General features: G+C 40.3%; 2 protein-coding genes across 2 annotated transcripts; both read right to left on the bottom strand.

The window, feature by feature from the left end:
• Nucleotides 1-3,854: 3,854 nt before the first annotated feature.
• On the bottom strand, nt 3,855-9,330 carry LOC105897154 (extracellular calcium-sensing receptor-like). Its single transcript, XM_012824039.2, has 7 exons — nt 9,321-9,330; nt 8,726-8,921; nt 7,763-8,054; nt 6,002-6,817; nt 5,626-5,853; nt 5,065-5,188; nt 3,855-4,762 (listed from the first exon to the last, which is right to left on the bottom strand). The coding sequence occupies exons 1-7, from the start codon at nt 9,328-9,330 to the stop codon at nt 3,855-3,857; spliced, it is 2,574 nt and encodes an 857-aa protein (XP_012679493.2).
• A 3,045-nt stretch (nt 9,331-12,375) lies between these two features.
• On the bottom strand, nt 12,376-18,003 carry LOC105897152 (extracellular calcium-sensing receptor-like). Its single transcript, XM_012824035.3, has 6 exons — nt 17,463-18,003; nt 16,411-16,702; nt 14,645-15,460; nt 14,269-14,496; nt 13,693-13,816; nt 12,376-13,393 (listed from the first exon to the last, which is right to left on the bottom strand). The coding sequence occupies exons 1-6, from the start codon at nt 17,702-17,704 to the stop codon at nt 12,486-12,488; spliced, it is 2,610 nt and encodes an 869-aa protein (XP_012679489.3). The 5' UTR covers nt 17,705-18,003; the 3' UTR covers nt 12,376-12,485.
• Between the last annotated feature and the right edge of the window lie 1,337 nt (nt 18,004-19,340).

Raw genomic sequence — 19,340 nt, 5'->3', positions numbered from 1 at the left:
CATGAAATTTCACCATTTTATGATTTATTTATACTAGGGATGCACCGATACCGATACCAGTATCGGTATCGGTGCCGATACTTCGTTAAAATACTCATACTCGTTTTTGAATTGCCGATACCAAGCACCGATACCACTCATCAGTATTTCACTGCATCAAACTGGCCGGGCTATGCTGACACAAAATGTGATTTATTGTCCTACCTGTCCTACCACTCTCTGCCAGACTAGTAAGTAGCTTATTTGCTGTCTTGTGTTGCATTTGCTTGATGTTTGACTGTGTTAGGAAAGTGTGTCATAGTGTCAAAGTATTTCAGTATACAGGTTTCGCTAAATTTAGCTGCTAGCATCTCGTTAGCGATTAGCAATTCCGTTGTGCTGCCTTAACGGCGATTTGGGCTCATTTTAAGATAAATGACGACGACAGGACTAAGGCACAGTGTAAGATCTGCACTGCTACGGTGTCGAGGGGCGGAAAGGAAAGTAGGCTACTCTGTTTAATACAAGCAATTTGATTAAACATCTGAAGACGCACCATAGTGCTAAGTACACAGAGTTCACTGATGCTAGTGGCGCAAGACCGAAGCAACCAATCTTAACTGACGTCTTGCAAAAGAAAAAAACACTCACGCACACACAGAGAGAGAGAGGTAGAGAGAAAGACTGTGCCACATAGGTTAAGTGATTGTTTGTGTACTTGAACAGGAGATTCTTCTGATCCTTTTGTAACTGAAATGTGCTCTTGTGCTAATCCAGTAATAGTTCTGTTCACTTTTTGTTAAGCAGACTGTGTAGTTAACTATGCAGCAAATTGATTTGCCTTTATCTGGTTATATTTGCATTTTGTCTAATGTGATGATATTGTCTGTTTGAATTGTGTGTTAAAACCAGAAAGCTCTGTTTAATTTTGGCTTGGGATAGCCTTCTGTTAATTTTGTACTATAGGCTTGACATAATCTGCAGAGGATAAAATAAAATCTGCCTCCAAATTAATTGCACTTTCATGGAGACCAAATCTAAGAAGTATCGGTATCGGTACTCGGTATCGGCAAGTACACAAATAAAAATACTCGTACTCGTATCGGTTTGTAAAAAAGTGGTATCGGTGCATCCCTAATTTATACCTATCTTTTCTATCTTGTTTATAGTTACTCTTGTTACTTGAACACACTGAGTACTAGAAAATGTGTACTGCCCCTTTAAGAGACTACCGTTGGTAGTTTAGCTGTCATCTCCGTATATTTTTCAGTCTTCGGTTGCTGATCTGCCGTTGACTCTTGCCTTCTCTCCCCTCTTTTCACGCAATTATTTTGTTGCATTTGCTGCACGTCGCGATGTTTGAATCTTTTTGTGCGAAATACAGCCACACTTTTGACCGTTTACCTTTCGGTATTTTCTCTGTTAAAAGGTTGATGGCTAGTTTTGTTTGTGCTTGCCTGCTCTTCACTGTCATATCAGAACCGGTTCCAATACAACCGGTACCTACCCGGACCGAAATGCAACGCAGATTTCGGTGCTTCATTTCGGCATTTATCAGATAAGACTATTGCTATGAAAACACCAATGAGCGTAAGCGACACAGGACAAAGTTTACATTTGGAGCTGGGGCAGTTTTACATGTGCCCCACAGAATCTGCCTAGCGACCGTGTTAAATTGGCTCAGGCACCGAAATCTGCGTTGCATTTCGGTCCGGGTAGGTACCGGTTGTATTGGAACCGGTTCCATATTGGTACCGGTTCTCGGTACCCAACCCTAATGATAAGTCACATGACCAAAAAGCTATTGAAGTTTTAAGATTTATTTTGAATTAAAACATTTTGTTACAACCTGATATGAAAATAAACAAAATAAAGGCTGTGCAATGTGTATGCATACATTTTGAACAGTTCAACATAATTTTTATGTTTTTAGTTCATGTTGTTGAAAAGCTATTGACTTTTGAAATTTTAAATGTGTAATTTGTTGATGGTCCCTAAACATACGGGTGTCCGAATGTCTGTTGAATATCGAAGTTCCAACCAACTTTACCACGGTAACACAACAGTCCTTCAATTTTAGCCTACACATAAACCTTTAAGCAAACTTTTGTAAAGCCCTCTTCTTAGCTCACTCTTATTAGTGTCCAAGTTCTTATGGCTTTGCTTTGAAACGATTGCTCAATCAGTGTGAGTGTGTGCATCTTCAAATGTGTGAAAGTGCGTGATTTCCACTCATCTGCCAGTCCTTTGACGAACGTTCCAAGCACCGTAGCCACCACGTTGAGATTAGCTTGCTAGTCTTGAGACTTCTTGCTGCTTCGTCCACTTACGTCGACGAACAGTCCGAGTTTTCACTGTGACTCCCTCCCAAGCACAGTCAGACAGTAATGGTTTCCTTTTACGGGTTTTAATGCAGTCTCCAAATCAAACCGTGAAAACTAAATAATACACGGTATCAAACACATAAGACATAACGTTAGCTGGTTAGCAAACACAGCATCAAAAGTAACACAAAGTTAAAGTAAATAACAAACAGACAAAATACCTCGTTGGCTGCATGCACTGAAAGGAAATCTTCTTATCTTCTTTTATAGTCCTTTATAGTTCTTTTGACATTTTAAAGGCATTAATATCTCTCTTAACTAACTAACGTGTGTGTGCAATGTCATCAGTGTGCTTCTCTGGTCTCACGCTCTAACCAGCAGCTCAGCGGAGGCGTCAAAATAAAAGTCTTATCTTTTATTATACATTATATAGTGGCAACAGTTACACTACACATCTGAAACGTTGAAAAAACTGCCACAATTAACATGCAACAAATGATTGTAATAGGTTGAGACAAGACAAGACACACTGCACTCCAAGTGTCTGTCCCCTTTGTCCTTGCTGGTTAGCCACTCGAAAGAAAACGAGTTACCGTAGTTCTACCTAAAAACAGTATACAACCGAACTGGGCAGCAATCTGGCCAAGCCAAGAACAAGCTAGGTAGCTAACTTAAAACTTTCAAACTTTTAAAAATCATGAAGCTCAAAGCCAGTGACGGGAGAAACTGCACTCACAGACTTGTAGGAGTAGACCTCGAATCTGAGATTAATAGGCGTAGCACTAGCCAGGTGAAAAGCACAGTGTACTGAAAGGATGAGGCAGCATCAATCATGGCTATTTTAGCAATCCTGAGGGGCTCAGGAGAATGATTGACACCTTCTCAGCCATTCGGCGTGAGTGAAAAGTGCTTTGATTGGCTCAAACTTATCACTCTTTTGGATCCTCACGTAGTTTTGCTTGTCATTGCCAAAATGGCATCTTTCTATGTTTATTGAAAAAAACTCGAATTCCACCCACGATCCAACAGGCGTTATGCTTGTCACTGTATGCGAGCCTCACTCCCCCTAGGCATAAAATACAATATACATATATGTTTTGACAACAAAAAAACGTGTGCCTTTTTCATACACTATATACATTTTGCCATGTCATGTTCTTAATTAGATTAGAAATCCTGACCATCAGATTAATTTGAAGTTAAACACTGCCCTTACGGTTTGATTACAAAGCTGATTTAGAGTACATTGTATTTACACATTCAAAATCATATTAGCACATCAATCATATGAAACCTTTATAAAACAGACTTCATCGGTGAAAAATTTGTTTTATTTCATGCCTTGAACTTCAATAATGCATTAAAAGGTATGGAAATGTGTGTTTATAGTGCAGGACAGATAAATTACAAAGCATTATCTTTGCCAGTAGTCAGGATTCAGATCCAAAATTATCTTATGCCTGGAAGGGGAAAAGACCATATTGTAGATATACATTATATATAGATACATATTATTAAAGAGTAAATGCTACAGTATATCATGGAGGTATTTCAGTTAGAGGTTCGGCCCATGAGTGCCTTTTTGGTGTTTCTCTCTGGGTGCAGGAGAATTATGTAGCATTTTGGGGCAAAAATAGCCATGAGTAGGCCGAAGCTGGAGGCCAGGATCGCAAAGATCTCCACTGCATCTGCATACTTACCAGGAGAACTGACATAGGCAGGAACGAAAGCAATCCACACAGCACAGAATATGAGCATGCTGAAGGTTATGAACTTGGCCTCATTGAAAGTGTCTGGGAGGTTTCTTGCTAAGAAAGCTAACAGAAAGCTAATGGATGCCAGAAGGCCTATGTAGCCCAACAATGTCGCAAACCCTGCCACTGAGCCAACTGCACATTCAAACACAATCTTGGAGCTCTGGTATTGAGTGTTTTTGTGAGGAGTAGGAGAAGCAGTGAAGAGCCAAATCACACAGATGACCACTTGGAGAGAAGTTAGGATGAGGACAGTGCCTCTTTGCTGGGCTGCTCCAAACCACTTCAAGGCCCCGTGACCTTCAGGTCTTGAGGCCTTAAAAACTGCAATCACAACCATTGTCTTCACCAGAATGCTAGAGACACAGAGTACGAAGCTGATACCGAATGCTGCATGGCGGAGTTGACAGGTCCACATCCTGGGCTGACCAATGAACAGCAGTGCACACAGGAAACAGAGTTTTAGTGAAAGCAGAATCAGGAAGCTCAGTTCGGAGTTGTTGGCTCGCACTACAGGAGTATGACGGTGGTAAACAAATATGGCAAGAACCACAGCAGCAATACACGCCCCAAGTAGAGATGCTGTTGTCAAGGAGATGCCCAAAGCCTCTTCATAGGAGAGAAACTCCACCTCCTTAGGGACACATCGGTCTTTCTCCAGGTTTGACCAGAACTCCTTTGGACATCTGAAGCATTCAAGAGAATCTAAAAGAAGAGTTGGAAGGTAGAAATTAAATGAAGGGAAAGGAAATAAAGAGACTAAATGATTCATTCATACTGAAAAAATTGCAGTAATTGAAAATGTTCTACTTGAGTGACGTGTTTCATAAGTAGAAATAAACATCCAAAACATAGTAGTGTTCTGAGGCACACGGATACATCGAGTACACAGATTCTACTAGAGTAGTATGCTGAGTGCCTTCCTCTTGAGGCTTTTAGAAAAACACTACAGACATCGCTAAAATAAAACCCTGTTTCTGAGGGTCACATTGTCTGTCATTTTTTACCTGTCATGTTAGTGATCTCTCCATCTGCACAAGGAAGGCAATCAAAGCAGCAGACAGGCAGTCCTTTCCTTCTGACTTTTCTTGTTCCAGGAGGACAGGACTCACTACACACTGACCTTGGAGGCTGTGGTGCAAAGCAGACATACAACAGACTTCTTCAAGCTATAATCAAAATATATAATGTATGATATATAACAACTTAATACCTTCCTATATCTGTGACATGATTTACTATGTATCACTAGCTTTACAAGTCTATGTTATTGTAATATTTGATGATGCCCCAAGCGTTTTCTATTATTAATAAATGCTTTGTTAGTTACAATAGTGCAATTCTGCAAAGTAAACATAAAGATAGCATCTCCCAATGTGATCCATTCAGCTCGGAAAGATTTTGCAGATTTTTCTGCCTGATGAAAACCCCCAAAGATGGCAGAATGATTTCATTATTGTCGGTGTGAAAGCATTTTTTATTCATCTATTGATTTACAACAAAACTCTACTTACTTTAACTTTAAGCATTTATATGATCAGGTTCAACATATAAGAAGGTTAAATTACTTTTTTTGATTCGAAATTCCAGAAGATTTTATCCTCATCCAGACTGAGCACTTTCCCAGTTAGTTGTGATTCATCAACAACACCCACTGTTCGAGCCTTCATTGTACCATCTGGCATCCCATGCCAGTTCAAGATGTCATAGATGGCCAAGGTATCCCCATTTTTGTCAAAAGACACTTGATCCCCAAAACCTGTTGTAAAGTTCACTGACTGCAGGTAGTGAAGCAGCTGATACAAACAAGATGGGAGAAAGAATTAAGAGAGATATTAAACATCTGGAGAATAGTGAAAGCCAGGCCCTCCTAATACAAATGCTTCAGTGAATGTTCTACAATTTGTCAGCTGTTTTAAAACATATTTACATGCTTATCTGTACCTGCCATGGTTGCATATCATGGAGACTGGCACAGCTATTCCCTTGAAAGGGCCCTTGCCCTGGGACACAGCTCATCAGGTTGTGGAGGGAATGTGCCAGGGCATAGACTGCTTTATAGACATTGTAGGAGGGTCTGAGGTCCGACACATCGCTGTATGCCAAGTCAGCTTTGCTCAGGTCCTCCTGTCCTGTACAGATTCTTCCCTCAGCCACTGCCAAGGCCTCTTCTGGCTCAAACCTGCAGCCGAACATCTCCTGCCAGAACCTTTTCACCATACTGTTAGGGCTGTTGTCGGGGCGGACACTCAATAGAAACTCCTCCAGCCCTTCAATCTCTCCTCGCCGGATGGCAATGCCCAGAGTGCCTCTGAGGAAGGGCAGCAGGCGCGGGATAAGAAAGGCAGTAGAAGTGGACCACGACTCACTGGCAATCCACTGCCGTGTTACATTCTGACGAACTACCTCATCCATGAGGGGCAGTATGTATGATCTTGATGAAAATACCACAATCACTCGTGAGGTGGAAGTCTGAATCACCTGCATGATCTTTCTGATCTCCACAATATCATTGTCTTTGGGCAGTATTTCTGAGAATGCTACACAGCCACCAAATGTAGTGATATCTTCATGGAAAGACTGAGCAGCATGTCGACCGTAGTCATCATCACTATGGATGAGACCCACCCATGTCCATCTGAAGTGCTGCAATATCTGAATCATAGCTCTCACTTGAAAGGTGTCACTGGGAATAGTCCTGAAAAAAGAGGGGTAGCGCCGTCTGTCACTTAAGCAGGAACAGGTGGCAAAGAAGCTTACCTAAAAGACAGTGAAAAGCATTAAGTTTCTAAACCATGTATGCAATTGCATTACTATTTCTGATTATACATGCTATATTATAATGCTGACAGAACAGTTTAGGCCTACTAAAGATCACCCCTTTTCTATAATGGATCTTAACTTACTGTGGACTCTTACAGACTTATAAACTGTCATTTTTAATATGTCTATTCTCAAGTAGACCGGTTGTATTACACACACATACACGTGCACACGCACAAAACGTAAAGAGAGAGAGGTATTTATTTTTAAATACCATTTTTTTTTACTCTCCTTTTCGCACCATGTCCTGCTTCTGCTCATTATAGAGCACAAAGGGGCATGTTTTTCTTTTCAGATGTATTTGCGTTGCCTCTGAATACTTTTGTATTCGCTCGCAATAGTTTTGCGTTCCCTCGCTTAGGCAAATCTATTGCGAGGAAATGCGAAACTATTGCTATGGAACGCAAAAGTAACTCAGGAAAAAAATCACCCTTAGGGGGCTCTTTCGCTTACCACTGACATCAATATTTGAATATATTGGCTACATTCAAATTTAAATACTCATAACAGCCTTGCACTTTACAAACAACATTGTACATTGAATTTTGGTTTTATATTACTTTGAAAGGCTATGGTAAAAATAAACAAGCAGTGTCCTGTTTCTGTCATGGTTGTGACATTTCTATTTTCATTTCATCAATATTAATTCAGTTTGGCGAAAGTTAAATTTTAATCCTTGCAAATATATTTGGGGGAAATAAGAGGGAAGAGAGATATCTGATCTGGCTACTTTTATTTGCTTCGTACAGTTTCAGCTGTATTTGCTTTGATACTGACATCACATTAACTACATCCCTAGGATGTAAAGCAAGAATTCTGGAAACCAGTAGGGATCGCTAGGAATATGCTCGCACTCCACTTTAATTTCTTGCTGCTACATACCATCGGAACACGGAACAGTCCCAGTACACTGGATATGGCAATTGAGTGAGTGGACCCAGGATCCCCCACGATGCCTAACACAGGAGGTAACCCACTGCAATTCCGCATTGAAAAAGACTTTTCGTTTCCGCTCACAAGCGCTGTGGCAGCTCGGAATGCCGCATGCAGCCTCACGCAGTTGTCATACATTCGATAGCCTATCTTGATATAAGGGAGTAGGTTTGGGTTTCCGTTGATCTCTTTCACAGCAAAAACCATCGTCATTGCTGCTTTGAAACCCTCCATGTAAAACCTGACAATAATAACAATAATAACAATTATAATTATACCACTGCTCTCTCATAGCCATGCATTAGGTATTAGTTAGGCTTCTTAGCAGTTCTTAACTGCTGTTAATAATATATGAGAGGGGATTGTCAGATAAAACTGTTATTAATTATTATGTTATATTACATTGACAGCAGTCATTATTAAATCACATTGTTTTTGGTATTTTAGTGGAACAATACTAATGACATAGATACATATGCTTAGACATACACACAAGGGTTATTATAGTTCATGAAAACTAAGACTAACAGTTAACGGTTAACTGAAATAACAACTAAATACAAACTACAATGGCACAACTAAATCCAAATAGAATTGCCCCTATTTGATTTGCACTGTGGTTGCCATACCACTTTATCCTGTTTGACTTCTTGAGAGACTGGCCTATAAAAAAACCTAGGATGAATGAAATCAGTCATATTTCATGTCATGCATCCTGCCTTTTTCAGCTTCTTTAAATCAAGGCTTTCTTCATAATACCAGAAAAACTGAAACTAAACTGAAATCAAAAACCAAACTGAAATGATATTTTCTAAACTATAATACCACTGATACACACATCATTTAAATGTAAAATATCTTTAGTTGGTTTTCATTTTTTCCTAATACTTGGCCTGCAGCTTCTCGACTCACTCATGACACCAGAGCTGCTCTGGTTTAGTCCTGAAAGACAGCTCTGGAAACAAAGCCAACAAATGGATCTCAAACAGTCCCCCTATGATCACATCTCCATCCTGGTGCATCCCAGTCAGACTGAACTGCTCCCGCAGCTGGCAGAGGTCAGGAGTATCAGAGCTGGAGTTGAGGATGGGAGAGAGCAGTGTGGCCGCTGACACTGTCCAGGCCAGCAAAAGGAGAATTGGAGAGACCCACATGTCTGCTCTCTGTCTGCCTCCCTCTCTTTGCTCTCAATTGTTTTATGGAGAGGGTTGTGCCTTTTCAGTGTGTCATCTGATATTAAATTAATCAAATTGGGCAGGCTGGCCTTTTGCTTGAGAGGGGAGGGTTCATTTTCATAGTTCATTTTTGGGGAGTTTAGAAAAGTTGAACAAAGCAAAGTAGGTCTACTGTGTTTGTACTGTACTGTATTTTGTAATATATTTTGTATAGTCACACAATCAGACATCACACAGGAATCACTCAAAAATGGAGAGGTTAAAGGTTTATTTATGTGAATATTAGTTAATAAAGTACATAGTAGTTATCTTTTATACACACCAGGGGGTACAGAGAATCATTGGCCAGAGGTGTGCTCTTCCATAACATCCTGAGGGTGGCAGTCAAACACTGATTTCTTTTTCGATCACTCGGACACAAGAAGGAAGCATCTAAGCCTACTGGACAACAATGTCAATGATTTAGGATAATATCTCATCATAACATCATAATGTTTTTTTAACCTTTGTTTGTTTTTAAATGAGTGTGATTAATATGGAGGTTGACACTCATTTTTTTAAATTAAAATAATAAGGAGAGTGCAGATCTACTGTACATAAGCAAACAGAGATAATGCAGACAATAACAGTGTTAAATAAATGTTATTTTAAGTTCAGCAATTTTGATGTCATTTGTCATTATTATTAAATTGTTGTATTTTATCAGATGCAAAAAAAACGACATGATATCGGCATTATACAGTACTGTGCAAAAGTTTTAGGCAGGTGTGAAAAAATGCTGTAAACTAAGAATGCTTTCAAAAATGGAAGTGTTAACAGTTTATTTTCTTCAATTAACAAAATTCAGTGAATTAACTGAAATCTAAATTGCGATTTAACGTAATCATCAAGTGGTTGTGATCACTTTGAACCCAAGACAACCTTTTTTTTGGTGACCTGATTTTGAGAAATGTAACTCCGCTTATGGCTAGCAAACATTGATTCCTGGTTGTTATGGTTGTGTAGGTGCTATGCTAGCTAACTAGCTAGCTAGCTAAGGAAACCTTAAACTTTTTTTTTTTTAGGAGTCCCATTTGCATGAAATGATGTAACACACGGGAGCAGATCCCATCACGTGTGAATTACAGTGGAGGCCAGGAGCACCAGCTCACTGAATTGGTCCTTTAGAGAAAGGCCATATATCAGCTGATCATGGGGCAATACAGGAGGGTTATGATGTGATTATGCAGTGTGTTTCTCTTATGCACAGTGTGCTTTCTTTTCTTTTCTCTGGGGCCAAGGCAATCACAGACTCCCTGCTCCTAAGAAACTAAGCTCAGCCATATCCATCATAAAGAAGCAAATGAATGTGAGGCGAGAACACTAGCTTGCAGTCCGACAGATGTCTTCCACTGAAACTCCCTTCAAAAAGGCCCAGGAAGAAGAGACCTCGCGAGTGGAGTGAGCACTCAGCCACTCTGGGGTTTCCAAGGACAAACTTGCATGAAACAACTCAATAGTCTTAACTATGCAGCACGAGTGGCCCGGCATAAAAAGAGGCCTGCCCTTAGCCTGTGTGCCAAAGCACACAAAAAGTTGATTGGACTGTCTAAAAGCCCTTGTGCGCTGCATATAGCACTGAAGGGCACGCACCGGACACAGCTTGTTCATACGCTCATCCTCTGCAGATGCAAAAGGAGGGGGTAAGAAAAGTGCAAGCTCAACGACCTGATTACGGAATAAAGCTGCGACTACCTTGGGTGTGTAAACAGCATTGGGACACAACTACTTTATCACTTCACGGAAAACTTAAGGCACGATGGGCTAACTGACGGGGCTTGCATGTCACCATCGTGTTTCGCTGAAGTACTGTTTTCAATGAAACAAACTTTATGCCCACTTACTCTACGAGGCTCAAAAGGAGGCCCTGTAAGTGCACACAAAACCACCAGCAGATCCTGCTATAATACTCGCCATCTAGCAACGAGCTCTCCGTGCTGGGTGGGGCAGGGAGGGAGAGACCTAGCCTGCTGTCAGCCCTTAGGGCTACCTTACGCAGCTGTTGGCCCAGTGTCCTGGATGCCAACGGGGATGAGAGTCCCCGTGGTTCTTCAGCCATATCCACATCGAGGTCAATGTCTCCATCTAACGCTTCCCCCTCAGTGTAATCATCAGACAGGCTCTCTGACTCCAGTCTGAAATCCCAATCAGGAACAGGCTGGTCTGAAAAGCCGTGCGGCAGCTCCACCGCTGTCTCATGGTGCGTTGCTGGGTGAAGGAATGGGGGAGGGGCTGGATGCCGCAGGAACGCACAGAATTTGCAGCAGGGACCGTCATTCAGTGCTGCCTCATCGTGCTCTCTGCCAAGACAAACACTGCACTCCCAATGCCTGTCCCCTTTGTCCTTGCAGTTGCCTTGACATGCTGAGAACGAGAGAAAAAGTTAGCCACTCGAAGGAAAACTAGTTAGTTCTACCTAAAAACAGTATACAACCGAACTGGGCAGCAAGCTGGCCGGGCCAAGAACAAGCAAGCTAGCGAACCAGCTAGGTAGCTAACTTAAAACTTTCAAACTTTTAAAAATCATGGCGCTCAAAGCCAGTGACGGGAGAAACCGCACTCACTGACTTGTAGGAGTAGAAGACCTTGAATCTGAGATTAATAGGCGTAGCACTAGCCAGGTGAAAAGCACAGTCGACTGAATCACTTCAAGCAAAGTATTGAAAGAGGACGAGGCAGCATCAATCATGACTATTTTAGCACTCCTGAGGGGCTCAGGAGAATGATTAACACCTTCTCAGCCATTCGGCGTGAGTGAAAAGTGCTTCGATGGCTCATACTTATCAGACTCTTTTGGATCTTCACCTAGCTTTGCTTGTCATTTCCAAAATGGCATCTTTCTATGTTTGTGTCATTGTTTGTTAGGTGAAAAAAAATCGAATTCCACCCACCCACACCAACAGGCATTATGCTCGTCACTGTAGGCGAGCCTCACTCACCCTAGCCATGAAGTATATTCATTTTGACAAAAACAAACGCTTGCCTTTTTCATACACTATATACATTTTGCCATCACTTTGTTAATAAAATTCAAAATCCTGAACCATCAGATTGATTTGAAGTTAAACACTGACCTTATTGTTTGATTACAAAGCTGATTCAGATTATATTGTATTTACACGTTCAAACTCATATTAGCATATCAGTTGTATGAAACCTTTATAAAACAGACTTTATCAGTGAAAAATTGGTTTTATTTCATACCTTGAACTTCAATAATGCATTAAAAAGTAGGGAAATGTGTGTTTACAGTGCAGGACAGATGAATTACAAAGCATTATCTTTGCCTTTGGTCAAGATTCAGTGATTGTGGCAACTGTAAGTAGGGACAATAGAGTTGTGTACCAAATCCAAAATTATTTTATGCCTGGAAAGGGAAAAGAGCATATTGTAGATATACATTATATATAGATGTATATTATTAAAGAGTAAATGCTACAGTATATCAGGGAGGTATTTCAGTTAGAGGCTCGGCTCATGAGTGCCTTTTTGGTGTTTCTCTCTGGGTGCAGGAGAATTATGTAACATTTTGGGGCAAAAATAGCCATGAGTAGGCCGAAGCTGGAGGCCAGGATCGCAAAGATCTCCACTGCATCTGCATACTTACCAGGAGAACTGACATAGGCAGGAACGAAAGCAATCCACACAGCACAGAATATGAGCATGCTGAAGGTTATGAACTTGGCCTCATTGAAAGTGTCTGGGAGGTTTCTTGCTAAGAAAGCTAACAGAAAGCTAATGGCTGCCAGAAGGCCTATGTAGCCCAACAATGTCGCAAACCCTGCCACTGAGCCAACTGCACATTCAAACACAATCTTGGAGCTCTGGTAGTGAGTGCTTTTGTGAGGAGTAGGAGAAGCAGTGCAGAGCCAAATAACACAGATGACCACTTGGAGAGCAGTTAGGATGAGGACAGTGCCTCTTTGTTGGGCTGCTCCAAACCACTTCAAGGCCCCCTGACCTTCAGGTTTTGAGGCCTTAAAAACTGCAATCACAACCATTGTCTTGACCAGAATGCTAGAGACACAGAGTACGAAGCTGATACCGAATGCTGCATGGCGGAGTTGACAGGTCCACATCCTGGGCTGACCAATGAACAGCAGTGCACACAGGAAACAGAGTTTTAGTGAAAGCAGAATCAGGAAGCTCAGTTCGGAGTTGTTGGCTCGCACTACAGGAGTATGACGGTGGTAAACAAATATGGCAAGAACCACAGCAGCAATACACGCCCCAAGTAGAGATGCTGTTGTCAAGGAGATGCCCAAAGCCTCTTCATAGGAGAGAAACTCCACCTCCTTAGGGACACATCGGTCTTTCTCCAGGTTTGACCAGAACTCCTTTGGACATCTGAAGCATTCAAGAGAATCTAAAAGAAGAGTTGGAAGATAGAAATGAAATGAAGGGAAAGGCAATAGAGAGACTGAATGATTCATTCATACTGAATAAATTGCAATAAATTAAACTCTTCTACTTGAGTGACGTATTTCAGTAGAAATAAACATCCAAACCATAATAGTGTTCTGTGGCACACAGATACATCGAGTACACAGATTCTACTAGAGTAGTATGTTGAGTGCCTTCCTCTTGAGGCTTTTAGAAAAACACTACAGACATCGCTAAAATAAAACCCTGTTTCTGAGGGTCACATTGTCTGTCATTTTTTACCTGTTATGTTAGTGATCTCTCCATCTGCACAAGGAAGGCAATCAAAGCAGCAGACAGGCAGTCCTTTCTTTCTGACTTTTCTGGTTCCAAGGGGACAGGACTCACTACACACTGACCTTGGAGGCTGTGGTTGAAAGCAGACATACAACAGACTTCTTCAAGCTATAATCAAAATATATAATGTATGATATATAACAACTTAATACCTTCCTATATCTGTGACATGATTTACTTTGTATCACTAGCTTTACAAGTCTATGTTATTGTAATATTTGATGATCCTGCAAGCATGTTCTATTATTAATAAATGCTTTGTTAGTTACAATAGTTCAACAATAAACATAAAGATAGCATCTCCCAATGTGATCCATTCAGCTCGGAATTCTTTTGCAGTTTTTGGTTAAAGGAACCCTTTTCTGCCTGATGTAAACCTCCAAAGATGGCAGAATGATGTCATTATTGTGGGTGTGAACGTATTTTTTATTTATCTATTGATTGATTGACAACAAAACTCTACTTACTTCAACTTTAAGCATTTATATGTTCAGGTTCAACATATAAAGGAGGTTAAATTACTTTTTTTGATTCGAAGTTCCAGAAGATTTTATCCTCATCCAGACTGAGCACTTTCCCAGGTGGTTGTGATTCATCAACAACACCCACTGTTCGAGCCTTCATTGTACCATCTGGCATCCCATGCCAGTTCAAGATGTCATAGATGGCCAAGGCATCCCCATTTTTGTCAAAAGTCACTTGATCCCCAAAACCTGTTGTAAAGTTCACTGACTGTAGGTAGTGGAGCAGCTGATACAAACAAGATGGGAGAAAGAATTAAGAGAGATATTAAACATCTGGAGAATAGTGAAAGCCAGGCCCTCCTAATACAAATGCTTCAGTGAATGTTCTACAATTTGTCAGCTGTTTTAAAACATATTTACATGCTTATCTGTACCTGCCATGGTTGCATATCATGGAGACTGGCACAGCTATTCCCTTGAAAGGGCCCTTGCCCTGGGACACAGCTCATCAGGTTGTGGAGAGAATGTGCCAGGGCATAGACTGCTTTATAGACATTGTAGGAGGGTCTGAGGTCCGACACATCGCTGTATGCCAAGTCAGCTTTGCTCAGGTCCTCCTGTCCTGTACAGATTCTTCCCTCAGCCACTGCCAAGGCCTCTTCTGGCTCAAACCTGCAGCCGAACATCTCCTGCCAGAACCTTTTCACCATACTGTTAGGGCTGTGGTCGGGGCGGACACTCAATAGAAACTCCTCCAGCCCTTCAATCTCTCCTCGCCGGATGGCAATGCCCAGTGTGCCTCTGAGGAAGGGCAGCAGGCGCGGGATAAGAAAGGCAGTAGAAGTGGACCACGCCTCACTGGCAATCCACTGCCGTGTTACATTCTGACGAACTACCTCATCCATGAGGGGCAGAAGGTATGATCCCGTTGAAAAGACCACAATCACTCGTGAGGTGGAAGTCTGAATCACCTGTATGATCTTTCTTATCTCCACAATATCATTGTCTTTGGGCAGTATTTCTGAGAATGCTACACAGCCACCAAATGCAGCGATATCTTCATGGAAAGACTGAGCAGCATGTCGACCGTAGTCATCATCACTATGGATGAGACCCACCCATGTCCATCTGAAGTGCTGCAATATCTGAATCATAGCTCTCACTTGAAAGGCGTCACTGGGAATAGTCCTGAAAAAAGAGGGGTAGCGCCGTCTGTCACTTAAGCAGGAACAGGTGGCAAAGAAGCTTACCTAAAAGACAGTGAAAAGCATTAAGTTTCTAAACCATGTATGCAATTGCATTACTATTTCTGATTATACATGCTACATTATAATGCTGACAGAACAGTTTAGGCCTACTAAAGATCACCCCTTTTCTTTAATGAATCTTAACTTACTGTGGACTCTTACAGACTTATAAACTGTCATTTTTAATATGTCTATTCTCAAGTAGACCGGTTGTATTACACACACATACACGTGCACACGCACAAAACGTAAAGAGAGAGAGGTATTTCTTTTTTACTCTCCTTTTCGCACCATGTCCTGATTCTGCTCATTATAGAGCACAAAGGGGCATGTTTTTTTTTCAGATGTATTTGCTTCCCTCTGAATACTTTTGTATTCGCTCGCAATAGTTTTGCGTTCCCTCGCTTAGGCAAATATATTGCGAGGAAATGCGAAACTATTGCTATAGAACGCAAAAGTAACTCAGGAAAAAATCACCACCATCACCCTTAGGGGGCTCTTTAGCGTACCCCTGACATCAATATTTGAATATAAGATCTTGGCAACATTCAAATTGAAGTACTCATAACAGCCTTGCACTTTACAAACAAGATTATACATTGAATCTTGGTTTTATATTACTTTGAAAGGCTATGGTAAAAAATAAACATGCAGTGTCCTGTTTCAGTAATGGTTGTGACATTTGATAGCTGTCTATTTTCATTTCATCAATATTAATTCAGTTTGGCGACAGTTACATTTTAATCCTTGCAAACATATTTGGGGGATATAAGCGGGAAGAGAGATATCCGATCTGGCTACTTTTTTTTGCTTCGTACAGTTTCAGCTGTATTTGCTCTGATACTGACATCACATTAACTACATCCCTAGGATGTAAAGCAAGAAGTCCGGAAACCAGTAGGGATCGCTAGGAATATGCTCGCACTCCACTTTAATTTCTTGCTGCTACATACCATCGGAACACGGAACAGTCCCAGTACACTGGATATGGCAATTGAGTGAGTGGACCCAGGATCCCCCACGATGCCTAACACAGGAGGTAACCCACTGCAATTCCGCATTGAAAAAGACTTTTCGTTTCCGCTCACAAGCGCTGTGGCAGCTCGGAATGCCGCATGCAGCCTCACGCAGTTGTCATACATTCGATAGCCTATCTTGATATAAGGGAGTAGGTTTGGGTTTCCGTTGATCTCTTTCACAGCAAAAGCCATCGTCATTGCTGCTTTGAAACCCTCCATGTCAAACCTGACAATAATAACAATAATAACAATTATAATTATACCACTGCTTACTCTCTCATAGCCATGAATTAGATATTAGTTAGGCTTCTTAGCTAACTGCGGTTAATAATATATGAGAGGGGATTGTCAGATAAAACAATTATTTTACATTTATAGCAGTCATTATTGCAATATTATTGTTTTTGGTATTTTAGTGGAACAATACTTATGACACAGATATATACATATGCTTAGACACACACACCAGGGTTATTATAGTTCATGAAAACTAAGACAAACAGTGGCTGTGAAAAAAATTAAAACTCACAGTTTTCAAAACACAAAAACGAAATAAAAACTACAATGCACAATGGCGCAACTAAATCCAAACAGAAATGCAGGTAAAATAAGTTCGGTTTTCATTCGCCCCCCCTTGATTTGCACTGTGGTTGCTATACCACTTTGGCCTGTTCTGTTTGACTTCTTGAGAGACACTGGCCTATAAAAAAACCTAGGATGAATGAAATCAGTCATATTTGATGCCATGCATCCTGCCTTTTTCAGCTTCTTTAAATCAAGGCTTTCTTCATAATACCAGAAAAACTAAAACTAAATAATAAGTTAACCCAAACCAGTCTAACTGAAACTAAACTGATATCAAAAACCAAACTGAAATTATATTTTCTAAACTATAATAACACTGATATACACATTATTTAAATGTAAAATATCTTTAGTTGGTTTTCATTTTTTCCTAATACTTGGCCTGCAGCTTCTCAACTCACTCATGACACCAGAGCTGCTCTGGTTTAGTCCTGAAAGACAGCTCTGGAAACAAAGCCAACAAATGGACCTCAAACAGTCCCCCTATGATCACATCTCCATCCTGGTGCATCCCAGTCAGACTGAACTGCTCCCGCAGCTGGCAGAGGTCAGGAGTATCAGAGCTGGAGTTGAGGATGGGAGAGAGCAGTGTGGCCGCTGACACTGTCCAGGCCAGCAGAAGGAGAATTGGAGAGACCCACATGTCTGCTCTCTGTCTGCCTCCCTCTCTTTGCTCTCAATTGTTTTATGGAGAGGGTTGTGCCTTTTCAGTGTGTCATCTGACATTAGATTTATCAAATTGGGCAGGTTGGCCATTTGTTTGAGAGGGGAGGGTTCATTTTCATAATTTATTTTTGGGGAGTTTAGAAAAGTTAAACAAAGCTACAGTAGGTCTACTGTGTGCATTTTAAAAACAGCCTTAGCATTCACCACTCACAGTTGCAATGCTCTCAATACAGGTTTATATAACTCAGTATATGGATATTTTGGTTATATTTTGTATAGTCACACAATCACACATTACACAGGAATCATTCAAAAATGGAGAGGGTAAAGGTTTATTTCTGTTAATAAAGTACATAGTAGTTATCTTTTATACGCACCAGGGTGTACAGAGAGTCATTGGCCAGAGGTGTGCTCTTCCATAACATCCTGAGGGTGGCAGTCAAACACTGATTTCCCCCCTCCGATCACTCGGACACAAGGAGGAAGCATCTAAGCCTACTGGACAACAATGTCAATGACTTAGGACAATATCTCATCATAACATCATAAGGTTTTTTTTTAACCTTTGTCTCTTTTTAAGTGAGTGTGATTAATATGGAGCTTGATTTTTACCATTCACATGTAAATGTCAATGTATTAGCTAATCATATCCTTGAAAAAAAAAAAAGAAAGATGGATAGAAAGGGAAACTACATTGATACTTTGATGTTTTTTAACGATTTTGTGTTCAGAATTAAGGTTGTTGTTGTTGTTTTTTTAAACTCTATTTAAAAAAACTCTTGTGCAATTCTGTAAAATATCATAAGATAGAAATAAATTATAAAATAAATACATTAGGTGATTTTACAAAGGACAGGTTATAAATGTATTATTGTGGACATTGCAGTGTGGAATGTTGTGTTCTTTTCTTATATTGTTATTTTATTATTTGTAAAAGAAAACAAAATAATGCATATATGGGTTTTATGTGAACATTCCATGGATGAAAATGCCTATAATAATATAAATAATAATGTTTTCATTTCTGTATTTTTTCAGTCTTTCCCATGAGACATTTTTTTGTGTTTTTATGTGGTTGGATTAATATTATGAAGCATTTTGGAGTACAAATGCAAAGGAGGAGGCCACAACTGGATGATAGAACTGCGAAGCGTATTGCCAATTTACAAACGCCATTGGAGAGATCTCTGCTGTGTCCTGAGAGAGATTGAGAAATCTACTGAAAGATGCAAGCGACCTTCAGAGAGTAAATAATGTGTCAAGAGTTATATGAAGTTTATTGAGCTACTTAAAGACATGTTCCTACCTCAGTGCACACGTTGACCATTGGAGCATGTGAACATTACACATAGTGAAATGTTTTTTTCATCTCAGGAGTTGGTCTAGCAATTTGAAGACAGTTAACATTTGCACATAGTTGTTTTATTTTTAACCCACTAAACAGACTCTAGTTTTTTGATTAATATTTTTTTATTTAAAATAATAAGTAAAGTGCAGAGTGCAGATCTACATAAGCAAACAGAGATAATGCAGACAATAGCAGTGTTAAATAAATGTTATTTTAAGTTCAGCAATTTTGTTTGTCATTCGTTATTGTTATTAAATTGTTGTAT

The sequence above is a fragment of the Clupea harengus genome, chromosome 9 (assembly GCF_900700415.2).
Source record: "Clupea harengus chromosome 9, Ch_v2.0.2, whole genome shotgun sequence".
NCBI classification, from domain to species: domain Eukaryota; kingdom Metazoa; phylum Chordata; class Actinopteri; order Clupeiformes; family Clupeidae; genus Clupea; species Clupea harengus.
The sequence above is the reverse complement of the archived record's forward strand: the minus strand, read 5'-3'. Positions and strand labels throughout refer to the sequence as shown.